Source organism: Tachysurus fulvidraco, chromosome 1, assembly GCF_022655615.1.
Source record: "Tachysurus fulvidraco isolate hzauxx_2018 chromosome 1, HZAU_PFXX_2.0, whole genome shotgun sequence".
NCBI classification, from domain to species: Eukaryota; Metazoa; Chordata; class Actinopteri; order Siluriformes; family Bagridae; genus Tachysurus; species Tachysurus fulvidraco.
Window position 1 is genome coordinate 15,509,681 of NC_062518.1, and position 22,558 is coordinate 15,532,238.

Here is a 22,558-nt window from a genome sequence, read left to right on the forward strand (position 1 = left end):
AAGGGCGTCTGCCAAATGCTGTAAATGTAAATGTAAATGTAGCTTAGCACGTTGCAAATATGCTATTTTGTGTGCTCCAGTAAACATTACAACAGACGTTCGTTCTGAATAAATATGTACAGTATCGAATGTCCTATCGAGTCCTTCATAAAGCTACCGTAAAATTCTGTTAAAGTTTTCCATGTAGCTAAAATCAGCTATTCTTATTTAGAGTCTTCAAACCTGACTAATTTCCATCTTAATTCTCCTTCACACACTTTTCTCTGTCTTATTTCTCTTATGTTCATCAGTGTGAACGGATATGTTTGTATATCCAGTACGTTTTTGGATGCTAATCAGTTGCTTTTCAGTACTATTTTACTTCGTAGTAAACGTTTGGAAGTTTATACCGATAAAATGATTTATACTGAGTTTTAATGTTTAAAGCACTAAAACTAAACATGTTTAATGTTTAAAGAGCTCTCTCTCTCTCCCTCTCTCCCTCTCTCTCTCTCTCTCTCTCTCTCTCTCTCATTGTCTTGATGCCAGAAGCCCCCGGGCGTTTCCCGCCCCATCAAAGAGCTGTTTACTCACGAGCATATGACCCCCGTGTGTGTGCGCGCGCGTGTGTAATAACAGGTTAGCCCTTCTCTATACCACTAACAGCCCTGGACTGAGGTGACAGACTGTCTGTAACACCCTCAACTCACCCCCGCTCGATGTCACACACTCACACACAGTCCAGATGTCCCTGTGCTGAGAACGTTGGGAAACAAACAATAGCCTCTGAAGCGAGGCTCTCCCCCTGGGAGGAGAATGTCTCGTGCACGTCAGGTTCCTCTTCGGGTCGACCTGCCCGTCTGTGTGCGCGTCTTTTTTCTTTTTTTTAAACTTAGAAGAAATTTGCAGAAATTGTTTTATGTTTGTTGGACAATTGTTGTTTATGTGTCGTCTTATTTCGTTACCATTTTAACAGGAATTACCTGGTGATACTGTTGCAGCCAGATTTAACAGTCACCTCATGTCTACAGAACGTGTACTTCACTTTAGTACTTCAGTCTAGCCAGCTATCACCATTTAAATTTCACTTATCCAGAGCGACTTACATTTATCTCATATATAGCTGAGCAATTGAGGGTTAAGGGCTTTGCTCAGGGGCCCAGGAGTGGCAGATTGGTGGCACTGGGATTTGAACTCACAACCTTCAGATCAGTAGTCCAACAACTTAACCACTGAGCTACCACGTCCCTCTCACCACTCACCTCTGTACACTTAAACAGATCAGCACTTGAAGCTTCATTACACTCATCATCGCTAACTACCCAAACCAGGTCTCATTCTTTTGGAGCTATCGGAGAATCCTGGTTGTTTTTTGTTTTGCTTTTTTCTTCTACTCAGCATGCTAGCAATATCAGTGCATGGTGTGGTGTCAGAATGATTGCTAATATCTCACAAGATTAATGACCACACAACACCATATTCAATAAACATGACAAATAATTCAGTGGTTCAGTGTATGGCAGAGAAACAGTCTTTATATTGATCTGTAATTTGAGCAGTTGAATTAATGACTGTTTAAAATACAGCCTACGGTTGTACAGTAAAGTTTATCATTTACTGTATATACTCATGTCAAAAGATATGTACATGTATAAAGCTTGATTTACTATTTACTATATATCCTTTCTGTACTCTTAAAGCGGCATAGTACTGGGTGAGAACGACTCCGATAACATCCAGGAAGTCCTTCTCAAACAATAAAGGGCCACCCAGAATACCATCAGATAACAACAGGAAATAACACAGTGGCCCTCAACATGGCACTCAGCTGTACACTTCAACTGTATCCTTATTTGTAAATCGCTTTACATGGAACATAATGTACTGAAATGTAACCATCATACTCTGATGCTAACCCTTTACCTGAGGAAAGCAGGAAACTTTGGCCAGCGACCATTTCTTGGCTAATAGACATTTGGTCTTAAAGCATTCTCTAGTCAGCAAGACCAAGTAAACCTGAAGAACAGTTAAAAAAACACCGGAGACAGAAATGCATTCCCTCTTTCACTTGTTCCTTCCATCGAGAACTATGGGTGCCAACTCTGGGTGTCCCAGCATCCAGGGCTTAAAAGTAAACACACCCCATCCGGTGTCCATACGCAAAGCAGGTTAGTCAAACTCCAGAAAGCACACACACAGAGCTGAAACAGAGACCATGCTACAGGAGCAAACAAAGCCAGCACTCACAGCACAAACACACAAACCCTGCAAGCTGGGAGGTCCACAGTTTACGATTCCTGTTAGTGAAATACGGCGCTAACCACAGAGAACGGAGGCTGTTTCAGAGCCGCAGACGTCTGTAGTTTATTCTGCATTCAAATGGTGACACTGTGTTTATGAGAACGTTGCATATAAATGGCCCATTCTGGTTTATTCATGACTTTGAAAGCAGACATACGGTGTTCTGTCATAGTGCTAAGTGGATGATGTTCTTCAAACTAGCAGAACATGTAAAAGCTTGGTTAGCGGTCTGTCTAAAAAGTACTTATAGACTGTTGTCTGAATCTTTTCTTGATGATTTAGCTGCACATCTGAGGTAAATGTTGATGTCATTGAGTCGTTTCTGTAGTCGACGTGCCTTTACATTCTCTATAAACAAGCTGAAATCTAGTTCAAAAACGTTCTTCTTTAGCAATAAGCTAGCTTTATGGCATACAGTTGCCTACAGTAGCAACACTGTAAACACTTGAACAGTGAGTGTTCGCTTGCACAGAAAAATGACACATTTCCTGCATTACTGTTATCACTTATGATGTCCCAAATGTTCCTCTACTCTATCTAATAAAAAAATATCATAGTTTATTATTTTTGTAACAGTGGAGAATTCCAAGAAACAAGTGAACTTAATTCCCACTCTTTATCGCTTCAAGATAGCTTTTCACAATAATGCTATCTACACATATAGTTACAGAAAACTTCAATTACACATCTCAACAATTACACAAGATATTAATATCCGTCTATACGGGGCGTCCACCATGTGGAAGCTTTTACTATAGAAAAGATAAATATTGGAGAATTCAACAAAGCTGTTGTGTCAATACATTTAGCCTTCAGCTATTTAGACGCGAATGTGACTAGCATTTTACAAATTAAAGGAAATCAGTCCCCTGTAGTATGGTAAGGCGTCTGGAGTTCCTCCATATACACAAAATGACAGTATACAATATGAAATCGCAGACCTGTAGTCATTTCCGAGATCATTCATCCGTCTGATTTCCTTTAGGACTCCACTGTGCCATTTTGACTAATATAACAGTTGCCTCAATGCCTCCACAGAGAGAATCGTGGGATATTGCACTGTAAAACAACAGCTCCCTGTTGCTCTCTGATTCTTTAGTGCTGTTGTGAACCATCTGAGAGAATCGCTGTGTTTACTGTGAATGTGTCTTATTTAACCAGACGATCTACCAGGTTTAATAGCAAAACCAAAACATCATTAAAAGGATATAGTACTGTGTATCCTCCTGCAGGCCAAAGGGGTCATGGGTCATCGTCACGGCTCTTGGACCAAACTCAAGGAATGACTCGGAGGAGTCTGAGGGTCTGGCTAGTCATATAGCTGCTAGCATGACGCCTGTGCACTCCGGGACACATGCACAGCCCCTTTAATTAGAGGCCGTAAAGCCTGATTTAATGGATAGATGGTGAAGCAGGAACAAGACAACTCTGCTCTAATGTGTCATTACAGGCATGACACACCTGAAAAGCAAACCAAAGAGGGTCAGCCATACTTAAACCGTGTCTCACTCTCAGACACGACCTTTCTAGAGCTATGCTGCAGAACATGCATCAAAGAGCACTTTACTGGCTTTCTAAAAACGTCATTATCTCACAGGAAGGGCGTTACACAAGCATTGGATTAGACGCCACAGCCATGTTGTATTTCCAAATGCAGACAAAAGCTGCTCGCAAATCGAAATAATAATAATAATAATAATAATGCTTTCAAATTCAAATGTATTGAATAAGTTACGTAGCCGGCTTCTCCATCTATATGCTGTAACTGATGTAGATTTATCATCCAGCTAGGGAAAAGCTGCTAACTAGCAGAATGCCTAGCAAGTGGCAAGCTAGTTAGCGCATATATATATAGGTCATGTACATGCCAAATTGCACAACTATGGCTTATATTTATGATATATATTACTGAGTAGAGTTTTTAGCATCTTTATATTTGTATAACAGATTTGAAAAAATGAATAGTTAAACACAATAATCTATAAGTGTCCATAGAATGTTGGGACATCTTGTTACATCTACTAATGAACAGCCTGCTTTATATTTAGACAGTAAGTGTTTACTGATCCATGTCTGTGCAATAAATGTAAACGTTTATTAATAATTAACCTCTATCTGTATAGTAAGTACAGTTGTCATTCACATTACAACCTATGTTTGTGCTGAAGATAGTCATCAACTGTTCATTTGAATGCTGTTTGCTAATGTATTATGTCCGTGCTATGCACCGGCGTTTTTCTGTTGATCTCACTTGATCCCAGCCCATACTCGGCTCAAGGACACACAATAACTCCCTTTATCCCTAGATCCAAAAAAGATGAACCACTTTGTAGTCCAGATACACCCAGTACACACACACAAACGCTAGCTGAAGGCCATGGTCTTGATTTGCAGAGTGCGAGCTCCTCTGCATCCTACTTTCATGCTGTCTGTGAACTGCACATCAAAGCTTGGACACTTTGAAGCACACTAGGAGAGCGCCACGCTGCCGTTCTAGCATGTCCATATAGCTAAAGGCTAAAGCATAGAGAGACCACAGGGGAAAAATAGAGAGAGGGGGAGAGAGAGAGAGAGAGAGAGAGAGAGAGAGAGAGAGAGAGAGAGAGAGAGAGAGAGAGACGTTAGTGCTTCCCTCAGACTGCCTCTCAGAACCTACTCCATTTACTAAATCAGATGATCTAGTTGCATCCTAGAATATTTTTCAGGATAATTACCCCTGTAGTGAGTGTGTGTGCTTGATTGTGCCCTGAAATGGACTGTCACCTGGTTTACCGTGCCACAAGTCCTCAGAGAAAGTTCTGCAGGTTCCCCACAACCACACTGTACAGTATGTATTTTTTCCTGGACCTTGAAAGCACTGGCAACTTACAGATTCAGTGGTAAAATCAAAAATTGAGGTTCCAAAGTGTATCATATGAATCCTTAGGTTTACATTCCTAGTGTGAATGTGTGTGTGTGTGTGTGTGTGTGTGTGTGTGTGTGTGTGTGTGTGTGTGTGTGTGTGTGTGTGTGTGTGTGTGTGTGTATAGCTGTTCACAGGCCCCTGACCCAGCGTGGCACTGACCAGTATAAAGTGAATGACTAAATGAATCCTAATGCTCAGGTGTGAATCAAATCAGTAGTGAATTGATTTAATTGTTTGGTATCCAGTACCAAACTTTTGACTAGAAGTTAGTAGTTACCACTGACCAGGAAAAAAACACCAACCTCGGAATTCCTACCTGTTGTTTGTTTGTTTGTTTATTTTTTTGTTAGGTTTTTGGTTATGGACATTTTTGGAAGCTGTAAAGTGTGGTGCAGGCACTAGGACCATGAAACTCTCTGATCCGTTATCGCTCTCTCTCTCGCTCCCTCTCTCTTTGTGCGCGCGTGTGTGAGTGCGTGTGCGCGTCTCATCCAGCACTGAGCTCAGTAGTGCCTGAGAACCTGCGCGTCACATTCAGAGTCTCGGCGCGGCATCACGGACAGGAGTTTGTGCCAACTGTCTCAAAGAATAAATAAACAAATATGGCGAAAAGTGAGAGACAGAAGCGAGACTCGGAAAGCGGAGCGGACAGTCGGGGTTTGGATGCTTGTCCTTTTAGTGCTGTTTTCGGATCCAGAGAATCATCTCCCATCAGCACTTTCCTCCAGAACGTCCAGGTTCTGCTGCAGGCGGCCAGCTACATTGACCGAGCCGAGAGGAAGGATGGAAGTAAGTGATGAGGTTTTGTGTGCTTTGTGTGACCAGGTTCCCTGCAGCACCTGCGTTATTATATACGGACAACAGACTGAGACAACAAAGGAGCGCAGTGCGCGCGCGATGGGACACTCACTTACCCCCCCCCCCATCCTCCTCTTCATCCTCTTCCTCTCTCTCCGCTTCATCCACCACCCCTCCGGTTTAACATTTCACACTAATACACATTAATGGTCATCAATATTGATTGTTTTGATTGATTTCGGTCACTTATTCCATCCATCAGTGCAGGCGTCATGACGTGACGTTGCCTTGTTCTGCTCCTCGTTCCCATTCAACATCTTCATCATCGTGTTATGTGTCGCACAGGCACGAATGTTCACATGACCTATATAGAAAGTAGACGTGTTTACAGCTTATATATATAAATAACTCCCAGATCTGGCTTAAGGTTAGTGACTGTGTGCTAACAGGCTTTGTGTCACACGTGCAGTCAAAAAAACAAAACAAAGCACACGTCTACAGACTTCCAGACAGATTTATGTCACGGATTAGGACTCAGATAGTTTAAAGCGTGTTAAAGCGTGCATCTGATGGTTATGGTGTAATGATGTGGTGTATTTCGAGCACACAAGGGTTTTTGTAACAAACTCAGATCAACCAAACAACAGATTATTATGTCGATATTTAACACGTCCTGTGTTGCCGATTTTGTCTTCAATCGTTCAATATCTTCTGCGTGATCTTTAATGTTTAAACTTCCCATATGTGCTTCCTGGTGTGTGTGTTGCTCACATGGCTTCCGCATGAGAACTTTTCTTCGCTCTGATTGGTTAAAGCCCAAGCGCTTTAGGTCCAACCCACAACGGGGCGCAGCCAATGAAACGCTGTGTTTGTGTGACGTCACGTGTTGCTGGGCCTGTTACTTTGAACGAATTAGGGGCTCGAAGCGTGATCTTAATAAAGTGTGACAGAAAAACTAGTGTTGGTTTGTGTGTTTAATAAAAACTCGAGCTTCACTCCTACATAGTTAATCTGTATTATAAATAACAGGTCGCGATGAGTGATTTTGAAATGTCAACGTGTATGAAATAAATTTGAAATTAAACAAGACGGTGTTTGTTTACTTAGCGAAATGAACGGGCACGAGTCCTGATGTGTGTTAAGAGGGACAAACTATACGAAAATGCCTACGTGCGCCGCGACACGGTGAAAGAACTCGATTACCAAGAATGCCTTGCGTGTGAGGGCTCGCTTGCGCATGCGCATTAGGTTCCGCCTCAGCTGTGAAGCTAGGTAAACAAACTGCAAGAGAGAGAGAGAGAGAGCGCGAGCGAGCACAAGCACTGAGGACTGTGTCGGACTTTCTGCGGGATTTTTTGTTTATTTTTTGTTTTTGTATAGTTTATATAAATTTTTTACATTTTAGAGTTTAGTGATTATATAAGTTTTAGATTTTTAATAACGTGTTTATTTTATTTGTGCTAGTTTTGCTAACAGATAAGAGAGAGAGAGAGAGAAAAGAAAAGCTAAATCAAAGTCAGGTCTGCATTTCGGCTGTTAGTCAGTTAGAGGGTTTTCACTTCCTTACACTGTGAGATATACACAGTGATCTATTACAACATTTTGGAAGCGTTTTGTTTTTTTATTTTGCTAAACTCCAGCCTCCTTTTATAAACAATATGACCGCCGTGCTGAACATCCAGAGGTTACTGGAAGCTGCTGAGTATTTAGAGAGAAGAGAAAGAGGTAAAAAAAATACCAAAATAGTCCTTATACGAATGCGTGATGTTTATTACAGTGCACTTGGGTTATGGGGTATACGGACAGTGCCACGTCGAGCTGCACGTCGTGGAAGCTGTTTAGAAACGAAAGTCACACGTTTGAAACCGAGACTCGCCGTTTAGTGCTCGGTAATAACGCGTTAACAACACGTTGTTTGTTGTTGTTTTGTTTTGACAGAGTGCGAACATGGCTACGCCTCGACGTTTCCGTCTATTCAGAGCTCCAACAACTACCAGAGACAAAGAAAATTCCGGAATAAGAAGCACAGCAGCAACCACAACAGGTAAACACGGATAGCCTACTATGCTATCTGTCCTTATATCTAATGCAATTTTAATGGGACTTCTAAAGCATGCACATAACGTCATAACTACAGCTCCTGGGCCACCACTCTGTGTCTGTGCACGTGTATACCGTTCGGTGCACGTGTATTATAGTAATTATGTGAATTATTCCAGGTTTAAAGAAGTGATGATAAAAAAATAATAATGCACATGTTTTTCTTTCTTTCTGTTTTTTTTTTTAAATCCGCTCGTGCAGGTGGTAGTGTTGTTGGGAAGGGGGGTGGGTAAGGGGGCACGTGCAGCTCATCAGCTGATTGTCAAACGACAGCGCTGCAGCAGCGCTGCACGGGCGCTTAAGGGGCCGTCAAGAAATTCCCTCTAAGCACGAAAAACGTACAACCGCTCGACTGCGCTTGTTGTCCGTCGCGTTACAGTGACTGAAATAGTGTTACGTGATCAACAAGCTAGCTAGCTTATCTTGCCAACTTACCACAAATGGAGCAATAAAGATCCTCATTTTTCCCCCCTTCATTGGAAATGAAGAACCCTAAACCATTTAGGTTCTACTCATTATATTTTTTTAAATAATAACTTGATTGTGTGATTATATGTCATCTTTATGCACACAGAACAAAACATATTTTGTTTTTTGTTTTTGTTTTATTTACTTGGTACGAACAATTCTGGATGAAACTCAACAGTCGTGCAGGAAGGCTTGTGATGTTTCGGACGATGTTTACACCGTCGAACCCAGCTGATGTTCAGGAGTTAAAGATCAGATATAGCTGAGATGTGTGGGACACTGGAGCTATAGTGAGAAGACGTGTTTGATGAACAAATGTACATTGAGGAGTTTGACTCCTTGAACAGGGTGTGTGGATTTTCCCCACGATCCCTAGCCATGTTTTATTTACAGCAAGCTCTTGTTCTCTGGCTACCAAGGTGAAGCTGTTCATCAGGATCATTCTCCAGCTTTTTTGTGTGTGTTTTTTATTTCTCTCTTTTTTTGATTAAAGTTTGCAATTTATGTTATCAAATACAAGTGACACAAGTCATCCCGACATTTTACTTGCTCTCTGTGTAGATTTCGAACCAAACCTTCAAATCATCCTATGATTTGTAAACCATGTCCCTTTAAATCCAAATGTTCTCCTTTCAATCTAAACTGTAATCCAGAGTGCCTCCAGACGCCTGCAGATGGCTTGCGTGCCAGCTTTGCATCTGCATGCTCGCTCTGTTTGTGTGGACTGGAGGGGAGGGGTAAGGAAAGGGTTCCCTTCTGCTTTTTCTGCCTTTCTCGACGTTAGACATCTTGACGACATGCCGATTCCAGGGTCTGCGGAAAATAATAAAGTAGTCTCCAAGAGTGTACACCAGCGTGAGGGTAAAAGAATGCCGCAGTGCTGCTATCTGATCCGTCGGCATACCTGCGCGAGCATGCTAGTTCTCCCAGCCACAATAGGGCTGTAATGAGGACGGGCAAACTGAGCGATTAAGGGTGATAACAGCATATATGGCAGGCCCTCAGGGACGCACAAGCATATTATTACATACCTTGTTTGTCTTCATTCTGTTTGCCTGTTCTCTAGTCGTTTCCAGTCATGCATGCAGATTTGGCCTGTGACACGTTTGCATTTACTTGTCACAATAATTTCTCATCCTACATTTTTGGCTACAGTTATGTAAAGAGACCCCGTTTATTTACACACTACATGTCATTTATTTGAACCGTAAATGGTTTGTGACATCAGAACATCTTTCGGTGACCAGCATCAGAGTGGACCCAAGTCACTAGTCCAGGAGATCTGGTTCCTTTAAGCATTCTTTACTTGTCCTGCTAGAGGAATCCGTGAAAGACAGAATGTTCTTTCTGAAAAGGACTTCCAAGTAAGATTCTTGTGTTTGTTTGGAGAGAAACAAATCCCTGAGCAATCCAAAGAGCCCTTAAAGGTTGATGTTGAAGGTGAGTCTAGTAGCTCACTAAACCATGGACAGTTCTTCAGTGGTTCTTGAAATAACGTCTTTATTACAAAGACATTTTTGTTTTTTTATTAACTATTTCAAAAACTCTTTAAATGGGTTCTTGTTACAAAGTGGTTCCGATCGGAGTTCAGTACCAATTCGACTGAAACCCGTCGAAGGAAAACAGAAAAAAAAAAAACCCAACGACTTTGGTGTGGTAAAAGAAATCACAGGATTGCTTGCGCTAAAAATAACCCGTGTAACGTCGTGCTCAAATGGACGAGTGTGTTAAATCTCAGAAGTGCACTAGTGTTGCCAAAATATGCCGCCTGCTTAGGCAGCTTCCTCTCACATGAAACACGGAGGAAAGGAACCACAGCCAGAGTTTGAAGGATTAAATTACAAGACGCATGCAGACAGTTAACACACACAAGCAAAGGAACTCTCTCTCTCTCTCTCGCTCTCTCTCTCTCTCTCTCTCTCTCTCTCTCTCTCTCTCTCACACACACACACACACGAGTGGAAGAGGTACGCATGTGCCCCCTGACACCAAGCATCCTGTCACACGCAGCAAAAACTCCGCCCCCTGCCCCTTTTCCCGCTTTTCTCCTCTCCCCCCGTTCGTGCAGGTGGAGCTCGATGCAGCACTAACGGCGTTCGAATAAAAAGCCTCAAAGAGCGTTTCCTCTCGTGCAAGAGGCTGGCTCACTTTACATTATTTACAACACACTCAGTCAGAGGGAGGGTCAGTCAGACACGAGGGACGTCCTCACGTGCTCAAGCTTTCAGTGCAGGATTCTTCCTTTGTCTTTAGAGTGTTTGTTTTTCTTCTCTTCTTCGTCTCTCTAGTGTCTTCTTCTTTCACTGCAGACAAAGCAAATAACACCAGAGGTGCAAAGAAAAAACATTGTGTGAAATTGTTTCCGGTTACTTCCATTATTTATTTATTTCATTTGTTTTGCAGTATAGAGACGAGTTTCTGTTTTATCCTTTAGCACAGATGTGCTTCGTGTCCTCCAGAAGGTTGTCCTCTAGTTAACGAATAATAGTCACAGCAACTATGTAAGTTAGAAGGATAGAAAAATTAAGTCAGAAAGGATGAACATCTGGATCGTAGCTATACGGCATCGCAAACCCACAACATCTAAACTAGACACGTAAAAAAAAAACATCTCATCTACGCAACATGATTCTGTTTCAAACACACACAACCTTGTGTCGTCTCGTCCGATTCCCCGGAGCGAATTCCTACCACAGTTGGCATGCAGATGTTGCATTTGTGTTCATGCTCTGTGACTTTCTGCCATTGACAATTGTGTTTTTTTAGTTTTAACATACCATTTCTCTCTCTCTCTCTCTCTCTCTATTTCTCACACAGGTCAACACACAACGAGTTGGAGAAGAATCGGTGAGTTTGAGATCTTTCCACATCACACAAAATCATCAACAGATTTAAAGACAAAAGAGGAATCCGACCGTTTTTCAGCGAAATAAGTTTCAGCAGTGTTTTTGATGTAGATGAAGATTTCTTTACACCAGTTCTCCTTAGCGCACTAAGAACACCTGGAGAAACGCGCGTCAGGCAATATACGATCGTCGTATCGTAAAATGTGACGCTGGCTTATGCGTCAAGCTGCTAAAATTAAAACCAAGACGTGACCCATTTGTGTAATCTGTAACAGCCCCATGAACCTCGAGCTCTGCCTTCTGCAGTTTCCTATTACAGTCCAGAGAGCACACGTTACACTCATGTGACACCTTGCACGAAAAGGCAAAGATCTACGTTTTGTCAGTGTGCCTCCTCCGTCTCGAATCAAGTTGGGTTTGTTTGGGTGTGCCGTGTGTTTATTTGGTAGACAAACAGAAATCAAGGTAAACTGTGGTGGGGCAAAAGTGGGCGGAGCTATTGGAAAAAAATCTCTCGCACAGCGTGTCGTGTTTGTTTATAGCACAATCCAGTCAAGTTCATATTATTGTTTATTACCGTGTTAAGTTGACGGTAGGTCTGTTGAAATTATCGTTCCTGTAGTAAAGTATCATTGCAAACCGATAACGTTGTGATTTCACCAAGAAAAGCCTAAAGCCCTTCGTCTCCAGTCAGCAGCACACAGCAAGACGACAGCGTTTTCGAGAAACGTCATAACAGTAACAGGTGCTAGCTCGTTTTTCCACAGCGTTGTTAAATGTAAATTAAAAACGATTTTACGTATCGGTTGTTAAGTGACTCAGCGTTTCACAACGAGCGATCATCGGGTTATAATCGCAGTCGTACGTGTTTTGTGCGGCTCTACGCAGTAAGCTGTATTATACCGTCTAAGAATTCGGACTGCATTAGTGTACAAATGGCGAGAATTTGGCACTCGGGTCAAATCTACTCGATAATCTCTGCCCCGGAGGACCGTATACATAACACGAGCGCTCTGGACCTCGGCAGCAGACAGGCAGCGGCTGTTATCTTTTCTCAGCTGTCATGCGAATGTCTCCCTGGAAAGTACACAGGGCAGACATTCGACCACAAGGACGAAGTGGAAATAGCAGAATGGTACACAGGTTTCTGTCCAAATGGCTCATTTATAGTAAAACAGAACTGATGGGTGTGTGTCTTCTGCTTAAGCCAGCTGGTTTAGCGAGATAACCAGACACCGCATGTCATCAGTAGACACTCTGATGTCATGCTATTTCTCGCCACCTGCTCCGTGCACACAGGAAGACAAATTGTGTCGCTATTGTTTCCTCACACGCTCAGCAGTTTTGTTTTTGAGGTCTGCACATCCTCTTTGAACTCACCAATCTCAACCGCAGGCTTCTTTTGAACACGTCTCTGACTGAAAATCTTCAGGTTAGTGACTCAGCTCGCTTATTACTGAACATTTAGAAAGAAAAGAAACTGAAAGCAGCGTCCATTTTGCCTGGAGTTTGCATAGTCATGCAAATCTTTTCACAGTGTCACGTTTTGTCGCACGGAGGTTTTCTGTATGAACGCACAGACTGAACCGAGTCAAATGGATCGTCTTTTAATGTTCAAATGCGGTGAAGATAACATCGTGAGAATTTCCGAAACAATGTGTGTGCGTGGAAAAATTCCGATTTTGTTTTTGCCACAAGATCAAGTTGGTGTTTGACATTTTTTTCTTTTGTATGGCCTTTTGAAGTCTATTGAACACAGGAACAACCACTTAAAAGAGGAAGCGGCAAGACGCAGACTGTAAACAGCACATAATCAGCGCTCGCAAACACACACACACACAACATATATAAGCCCTGATCAGACACAAAATGGCTGTCTGATATGCAGGAATCATCTGTGACTAGCTGCAGATAAACAGTGCTTGTGTTAGCAATATTGTAGTTTACCATGTAAAGCTAATTTAGGTGAATGTGCCCAGTGAAATTTAGCTAGCACTGTAAACAGATGGTCTCCAAACTTCTGTTCAAATAAAGTTTGAGCTGTGAGGAGAACAAACAAGGTTTTATGGTACAGTTGGTCTGAAAGGCTGTGAAAATAAATCTACTGAAGGAAAAATCACACCGCTGAAAGCAAAGGCTACAGATTATAATCGTCCAATCAGCTACTTGTTGCTATGCAGTGTCAATCTGATGGAGTGATCCTATTGGTCAAAGGTTAATGGCTCTCTGATAGGTCCAAATGGTTTCTGTTGTTTTTTTTTTTTGTTTTTTTTCTTCTGTGAAGAAAGCGAGTTTCTGAAGTTCTTATGAGAATATAATGTTTTGTTCCCTGACTAGCAGAGTTTCTGCTGAACACACACACACACACACACACTCTTCTTGAGTGTGTGTGTGTGTATGTGTGTGTGTGTATTTGTGTGTGTGTGTGTGTGGGGCAGGCAGGCGATGTGTTGTGATGCCTCTCTGTCCTGCAAGTGCCTCTAGCCAAACTGGGACTGTTTGTTCTGTTCTCATTAGTGTACTTGTGTGCGTGAGTGTGTGTGAGACAGAGAGTGGCGTAAGCTTTCGTTGGCTGGCAAAAGCAGCTTAGCAGGGCTTGATCTCTGGACAGAACATCACACACACATACACACACACACTCACACACACACACTGATGCTTGTGTATGAATGACTTACTCCCACGTTTTGATTCGATCCTGGGAGAACGTCACCAGGACACGTTGTACATTACATCAAGCAGACGTTTCAGTAACAGGACACCTAGATACAGACCCCACCAATTCAATACACACAACTTCTGAGGATCCTGTTACACACTGAGCATTCTGGGAGATGAATGCTGATAAACTCTTTTATCTGGTCCAAATCGACAGTATTTTGGTGCTGGAGTCCACTCAAGGACCAAATCCAGGTCGGTTCCAGATGGAGTGCCTTAAGAGTCGCGTTTATGGAAAAGGGCTCCGAGCGAACACACAGCTGACTCTTATTAAAGAAAGCACATCGGCACAGGAGCAGGAACAACAAACTCAGCCGAGTTGTTACTCGTCAAACAAGCTCTGTTTTGAAGCAAACACAAGGGTCGAGTCCCAAATCACACGCTACTTGTTTTAATGGTTGAAACACGACACCATGGCATGTTAATTCATCCAGTGAGTAGTGAACTAGCTCTCCAGCGGTAGTATGTGTGTGTGTTTGAAAGGCCCTTGTGTACAAGTGTGTGTTTGCGAGTGCAGGTGCACGCGCTGCGATTGTCAATGTGCTGGTCAAGTGGCAGTGTTCAAGTGTGTCTTTGTGGACATGTGTTTGGGAAGATTTGTGCACAAGTGCGTGTGTGCGAGTGCTGGTGTGCGAGTGCCTTTTTTCAAGTGCAGCTTGATCGCGAGTTCCAGTGCACGTGTGTTTTCCGGTGACCGTGTGCAGGTCAGCGAGTGCTAGGGCATGAGAGTGTATTTGTGAGAATGCGAGTGCGTGTGTGTGTGTGTGTGTGTGTGTGAGATTTAGATATTCATCAGCAGAAGCCTCGCTACAGAGAGACAAAATGGTTTTCTGTTAACATCTGGCAGCAACTGTCCTGCTTGTGTGTGTGTGTGTGTTTGTGTGTTTATTAGAAGTGGTGGGGGTGGGGTGGGGGTGGAGGAGATACGGCTCAGCGTTATCTGAGCTCACCATCTACAAACACTTTATACAATCTCACACACACTCTCTCTCTGAGGCCATGTGAGTAGACTCTGCTGCTGGAGGCAGATTAGAGCACAGCATGTGAGTTAATCCATGTGTTACTGATGTGCCCACAGCCATGTGTGTGTTTGGCTTTGTTAGAGCTGCAAAATAATTCATCATCATAAATTAGTAATTAGAGCGTCGGTCTAATTGCGACTAAAATAGATTGTAAAGCACAGCCAATTGTGTGTGTGTGTGTGTGTGTGTGTGTGTGGCTTTAGGATGAGACAGAATATGAGACCATCAGCTGAATCCTGTCTTTAAAAAGCCACATCCTTTTACTCACGTTACGTTCCAGAATTTTGCGTGTCGATGACGATTATGATAGTAACACAAAGTCACTTGGGACAAACGCGACCGAGGCGTGTGTGTGTCTGTGCGCGTGTCACGCGGCAGTACGTCAGGTACCGTGAAAACCTGTAGCTCCTGAATTTGTAGTGAGTAATGAAACATTTCAAAGTGGAGTAATAAAAATAGTCCTGTCTCGCCTGCGGAAATTCTGATGAGGGGAAAAGTACAGAGCTGACTAGAAATAAGTGTGTGTGTGTGTGCACAAGTGTGAACATGTATGGTACACATGGGCTCACGTGTGTGTGTGTGTGTGTGTGTGTGTGTGTGTGTGTGTGTGTGTGTGTGTGTGTGTGTGTGTGTGTGTGTGTGTGTGTGAGTGAGTGATACAAAGGAGAAACAGTGAGTATTTGTATAAGGGGATCTCCTAAAGAGATGTACAGCAAAGTAACAAAAGATCCTGTAAAACCTCTTTTCCTTCTCTTTTTCCCTCTCCGTCATCACCGCTCTGTTCCTCTGTCGTGTTTTTTTTTTTTTTTTTTACATGAAAGCCATTTTATGTGCACCTGGGCTATGAGGCTCTCAGTCTTTTTCTTTCGTGATGTTTGACTCTATATAAATTACTAGAAATGAACCCGGTCCTAAAGCAGACATGCACGACGTCGGAAAACCCCACAATGACAAACCGTTCAGCAGTCACACAGCCAGATTTTACATTCTGTTCCACCTCCGGCTTCTATCTTTAGACCTTTTATCTACACAAACGTGCCCCCCCCCCACACACCCTTCGTCCCCAAACGTAGCATAAAGGAGCGTTATTTGAGGATTAAAATATCCATGTATACACTAGATTACTTCAAGTGTGTGTGAGAAAGGAGATGTCCGGGCATGCAGTCAGGTCAGGGAGTGTGTGTTGAGTCACTGCAAGGATGTGTGTCAGGACATTCAGAAGACACACGTACTCTTTGTGTGTGTGTGTGTGTGTGTGTGTGTGTGTGTGTGTGTGTGTGTGTGTGTGTGTGTGTGTGTGTGTGTGTGGTCACCACACAGATATAAGGTAATGTACATGGAGTCATTCAAAGGATGTGTGAAACTGCACTGGTGTGTGTGTGTGTGTGTGTGTGTGTGTGTGTGTGTGTGTGTGTGTGTGTGTGTGTGTGTGTGTGTGTGTTACAACAAGTCTGAACATGTTTGGGCAACAAGGATGTGCAACTACGGTGCTTCACCAGCAATTCTATGTTAACCCACACAAGAGAACAGATTTGTTTTGCTGAAGCTGGTGTAAATATTGTCGTTATGTTAGGCTGAGCCATGATGCCGCCACCACCGTGCTTCATAGCGCGATGGACCTTATCGGCTTTCCGCAAATGTTCAATTCATTTCAAGTTTTTATTTATTTATTTATTTATTTTTACAATCGACTCGCGTCTCAAAGCAGCTTCATAGAACATTACACATAGAACAAAAGGTGAATATAAAGATTAATAGAATACAAAATTCAAGATTGATATTATAGTTAAATGTGTTTGCATTTATCACCAATGAGCAAGTCTGAGGTGTTGTGCTTGGTGTCAAGGCTTCATTTTGGTTTGATCAGGAAAGAGGGTGTTAGCTGTGGATGTCTCTGAGTTCTGTCCATCAGCCACGGCCTCATGCGAACAAAGATGTACGCTATAACAATATGTGACCTACATAACACCCCGTAAAGGAGATTAATTGCTTGTTTTTGGTTTCGATACTCTATTTACGGTATAAACCGTCCAGGTCATCGGGGGCGACTTGCTGACTTTTTTTTTTTCCGAGATTCATTGTTCACAAAACACATCCTGTGTGTGTGTTCATACCCATGGCACCGTGGGCAGTTTTAAACAGAACGCTCTTGCATGTTGTGCGGGTGTGGGTTTACGAGAACCCGGGCCACGGGTTGTGTAATCATGCCACAGATGGAGTGTCATTCACACAGCTCAGTAAAGGAGCGTACGAGCTATTCTTGGACACACGCTCAGTCATGCCGCATCCTACGCGCATGCACAATCTTACACACACACGGTCCTGCAGATAAACCCACAAGCTCCAGCTGAAGCGGGCCTAGGGTACACCCATGAGGAATGCCTTTGGTCACAGAACAGGAATGGATGGTTTTGAAGCGCGTGTGTGTGTGTGTGTGTGTGTGTGTGTGTGTGTGTGTGTGTGTGTGTGTGTGTGTGTGTGTGTGTCGCTGTCAGTGTAATTGATGTAATGACAGGAAGCAGACTAAAATTGTGGATAAAGCAGAATTTCTTTAACAGATTCAAACAGTACTATTTTTTTTTTATTCTTTCTAAAACTAGTCGCCTTCGATCTGGTGCAGTCGCAACGTTCGACACACTCGTGATGCTTAAGCAGCATGTCTACATGACGCACTGCCTCATTCCAGGTGTGTGGTTTGTCTCCCAGATTATCGCGTGGAGATCCGCCCTACATCGTGTACAGATACGTTTGCATTTCTGCGAAACGAAAGAGCGGACCTTGTCCTTATAATCGTCGTCTCTCGCACGAGGCCAGGGCGTGAACCTTATTTTCCCCGTGTTACAGTCATTTTTTTCAAAACTCCTTTCCGCGGACTTCCCCTGAGAGTTTGGAAAGCGTGTGTCATTACGTTACGCCATGTGATTTGTGTAACAGCGTCGATTTCCTGACAGATTTCTCTCTTCTGTGATTTTACTGCCGTTTAGGTTTTAGCAGCTAGCATGAGAAGTTAGCGAAGAGATGACTGAGATAAACATGGAACTTTTCACGACCGATGAGTTTTAAAGCATGTGTGTCACAGTAGACATGCCCGATACCAGCTGTTGTGTGTGTGTGTGTGTGTGTGTGTGTGTGTGCGTGTGTGTGTGCGTGCCTCACTTATTACACTCTGTCTCTGATAAGGCACAGTAAATCTGCCACTTATCTTTACTGGCGAGACATGTGTGTCTGTGTGTGTCTTTGTCTGCTTGTGTGTGTGTGTGTGTGTGTGTGTGTGTGTGTGTGTGTGTGTGTGTGCGTGCGTGTGTGTGTGTGTGAGAGAGAGTGAGAGAGTATGAGTATTAAAGGGGTGTATGTTATAGTGGACAACAAAGCAGACACACACACAGCCCAGATAAGGCATGGTACAGCCAGCACCGACCTGACATCAGACGTATAGAGAACACAAAGATAGTCATCGCTGAAACACACACACACACACACACACACACAGTTCTCAGTGAAGTGGGGAAAGGAATTCCACTGATTTTCTTTTCTTTTATGCTTCCTATACAGTGTATATACTCAGGAACATGTGGACCTGTCTAGTGTACTCTCTGTCTAGGGATCAGGAGTTTGATCCATTTAAGTCTGAGCCACAGTGAAATTGTTTTATATTGTATTTTATTTTTTATATTGTGTAAAGATTATGCTGTAAATAACTGGCTTGTGTGTGTGTGTGTGTGTGGTAGACGAGCCCACTTGCGTCTTTGTCTGGAACGATTGAAGGCACTCATCCCACTGGGACCCGACTGCAACCGTCACACTACGCTGGGCCTGCTTAACAAAGCCAAAGCACATATAAAGGTAACACACACACACACACACACACGTATATCTAAAATAATAAATATCAATATATTCAGGATGCAGTTGGGTTGATTTTAAAGTGCTGTGGATTTCACATAAGCACAGATCTTCATGGAGAGCTAGAGCTTCAAGGATTTATTGACTGTGTGTGTGTGTGTGTGCGGTGCCCCGGGTCATGTTTTATTATGCTACCATACTGCCACTAGACAAGTTGAGTGTGTGTTTATATTGATTTGAGGAGTCTGTCGAAAGCGCATACACATGAGACTAAGACACACACTTTCCTTGACATCAAAAAATGTCTGTGTGTGTGTAGAAGCTGGAGGAGGCCGACCGGAAGTCTCGGAACCAGCTAGACAACCTGGCACGGAAGCAGAGACACCTCCGGAGGCAGCTGGACTCCCTTCGGGGGACGTGTAAGACTGAGAGGGTGCGCTCAGACAGCTTGGGCTCGACCCCGTGCTCTGACCACTCCGATCGCTCCGACTCGGACCAAGGTACAGCGAGACACCACGTTCTCGAAATCCATCATGCAGTACACAGATAGGGTGCCAATATTTTTGTAATATTGTGAAACGATTTCAGAGATTTGTTCAACAGACTTTTTCTTTTCCCATCCCCCCCCCCAACACAGAGGAGATCGAGGTGGACGTCGAGAGCACCGAGTTCTCCCATGGAGAGCTGGATAGCGTGAGCACGGCCAGCACCAGCGACCTGGACGACCACAGCAGCCTGCAGAGCCTGGCTAGCGACGAGGGCTACTCCTCCTGCAGTGTCAAGATCGCCTTCAGCTCATAGACACGCGCACACGTGCAGTCCAGGCAACAGCAACCACTCCACCGCACCCCACCGTCCTCTCCACTGTACCACCACCCAACCCCTGTCAGAACCCCACAGGTGACCAGAGCACAAGCCAGTCAGAGCAGCGTTCTGATTGGCTGATTGAATGTACACTGCCTTTAATGGCGCTCTCTCACTCTCTCTCTCTCTCTCTCTCATTCTTCAAACACAGAAACGCGTTTTTGCCTTTTAGTATCAGTTTCATCAATTTGATTTCTTTCCCGCGATCTGTCCTCGTGATCTGGTTACCTGTCGGGACGTTCTGAAGCACTGCGACTGAAACAGTGCAAGCGCGTACGATCCGAAGGTCCTCCGCGGCTCTGCATATCGAGATCAGCCGCGAGCGAAAAAGGCTAAGGCATGAACTCTGTGTTCCGAACGGTGCTACGTGAAAAGAACCCGACGAAAGCGTCTCGTCACGGGAACAGGTCGACCTTCTCCCGAAGTCTTTTCTACGGTGCATTTTATGGTGCGTTTCTAAAGTCGGAAGCAGCCGAGCCGTGCTTCCATCCAGCAGCTGCGACGTAGACATCCCTCTTAGCGGTAACAAGCAATAACTCCTCTAACTCCCACTCTTCTTTTCATTCCCCTTGTTTTTTTTTTCCTCAAACACCGTCCAAAAGAGCAAAATCCAACTAGCTTTTTTTTTTTTTTTTTTTTGTATATAATACATAAATAGTTTAATAAATTAAGTAAAGGAGTTTAAAAAAAAACAACAACAAAAAAAACAAGCTAGATACCTGTGGGTAGCCTCTGTTGCTGTTCGTCTTGTGTTTTATTTTGTGCATTTTAAATTATATTTTTGGAAAGATACACCTATTCCTTCTCAGATTGCTCTGACAGAGTGGCATGGACAGTATTACACTTCTGCTCAGTGACTTTATTCATCCACACACAAACACCCCCCCCCCCCCCCCCCCCCCATGACCAAAACGGAAGGAAAAGATTCTCACTGATGGCTTCAGCAGCGGGACCCCCTGAGCGCCGGACCCGCGACACTCTTTTTATTTATTAGCTAACTATCATTTATTCTATCCGTGTGTGTGTGTGTGTGTGTGTTCCCCTGTTGAAGCTGAGAGGCATTCCACCGGTGCTGAGCCCGATTTCCCGCTCAACCGTCATCAGCTGATTTTATTTATCGATAGATTGAAGTCATTTATTTATCCTTCTTTCCTGTTCCTGTTTTTTTTTCTTCTCCTCTCTCTCTCTCTGTATTAAATGTTTTTTATTTGCATATTATGTAACCAGTCCCGAGCCGTGTGTCCGAGTGCTCGACTGAACATGGTGCTGCGTATCTGACACCAGGCCAAACCGCTCTCTCTCTCTTTCTGTTTCTTAAAGACACGACTACCTTTTTTTGTTATAATTCATTTCTTTTCCACCTACTTTTGGTTCTTACCCACCTTTTAAATCTGCACTTAAATCCAGGACCCATTTCGAGAACTCTGTGCTTCCTGACACACCACACACACACACACACACACCTTCACATACAAGCAGGTGACTCGTTATCTGTTCGGCAGCATCCCGTCTAATCCCACAATCTAAGTACTGCTGATTGATTTTGTTCTACTATATTATAGATTTATAGCAAACACTGATCCCGAATCAGCTCTGGATGGACTCGGGTGTATTCTGGATCACACCGAAGAGCAGGAAGAATCTGATCTGAGATCAGCGCCCCTGCTCTTCCTGATCGTAGTGGGAATTTTCCTCTCACGTCTGCCGAGTAATGAAGTCTTTAAGAACATCACCTTAAACACTTGATAATCGTTACGCTCATACCAAACCAGGCACTGAAGTCTTAGGTGGGATTTGAACGCTTCCCACTGGTGTGTGTGTGTGTGTGTGTGTGTGTGTGTGTGTGTGTGTGATCAGAAAGCTCTAGTTAACATGAAATGGGTCCCATAGATAAAGCTAATTACACCTGAGGTCCAGCTGAACTGTGGTTATTCTTTGTCAAACATGCACTCTGATTTAAGCTGTAAGTCCAACCGCAATACTTACAATAAAACACCGAGATTGTCCAATCTGAAGACCAAAAAAAATAAAGTCTGGGTGTGTTTTTTTTTTTTTTTTAACCGCTGTGAATCAGTAGTCAGTACAGATCAGAGGTGGGAGTAAGTCAAACACATGCAAGTCACAAGTGAGTCTCGAGTCATGAGTGTCAAGTCAAAGTCGAGTCATTTTTTAAAAATTTGTCAAGCAAGTCTCAATTCCCAAATTTGTGACTTAAGTCTGACCCGAGTCAAGTCGAGTCCCCCATCTCTGAGTCATTTAACTCAAGTCCGAGTCAAGTCTCAAGTCATGAATGTCAAGTCAAAGACAAGTCGAGTCTTTTTTTAATATGTGTCAAGCAAGTCTCAAATTTGCAACTTAAGTCTGACTCGAGTCAATTCATATGACTCGAGTCCCCCATCTCTGGTACAGCTTAATAACAGAAAAAAAGATTTTCTATAAGGAGCTTTATTTGACAGTCATTTGAAGTAAACTCCCTTTAGTTACACATGCGACATGCTACGTTGCTACGAGCGATCGTCTGTCTGTAGCAGCTGTAACGTAAGCGAGAACAATAAAGAACGTAAATATGTGCAGCACAAAGGATTTAAAAATCTTCTGTCAGGCTCAATCACACAAACCTGCTCTAATGTATACTAGGATTAAGCAATAAACAAATAGATCAGGATACTAAAGAATAAAGAACGGAGAAGGGTGTGTGTTCGTGGCCTACACGA

The 22,558-nt window shown here is 43.3% G+C and overlaps 1 protein-coding gene across 2 annotated transcripts; it reads left to right on the forward strand.

Moving 5' to 3' along the window:
- The first annotated feature begins 5,655 nt into the window (after nt 1-5,655).
- mxi1 (max interactor 1, dimerization protein) lies at nt 5,656-21,875 on the forward strand. 2 transcript variants are annotated; one of them, XM_027168473.2, is made up of 6 exons: nt 5,656-5,974; nt 7,922-8,027; nt 11,369-11,398; nt 18,866-18,980; nt 19,300-19,480; nt 19,618-21,875. In XM_027168473.2, exons 1-6 carry the CDS (start codon nt 5,788-5,790, stop codon nt 19,779-19,781), a joined length of 783 nt encoding a protein of 260 aa, XP_027024274.1. In that variant the 5' UTR covers nt 5,656-5,787; the 3' UTR covers nt 19,782-21,875. The 2 variants fall into 2 exon arrangements, with proteins under 2 accessions (XP_027024274.1, XP_027024275.1); XM_027168474.2 differs by lacking the exon at nt 5,656-5,974 and adding an exon at nt 7,260-7,708.
- The last annotated feature ends 683 nt before the right edge of the window (nt 21,876-22,558 follow it).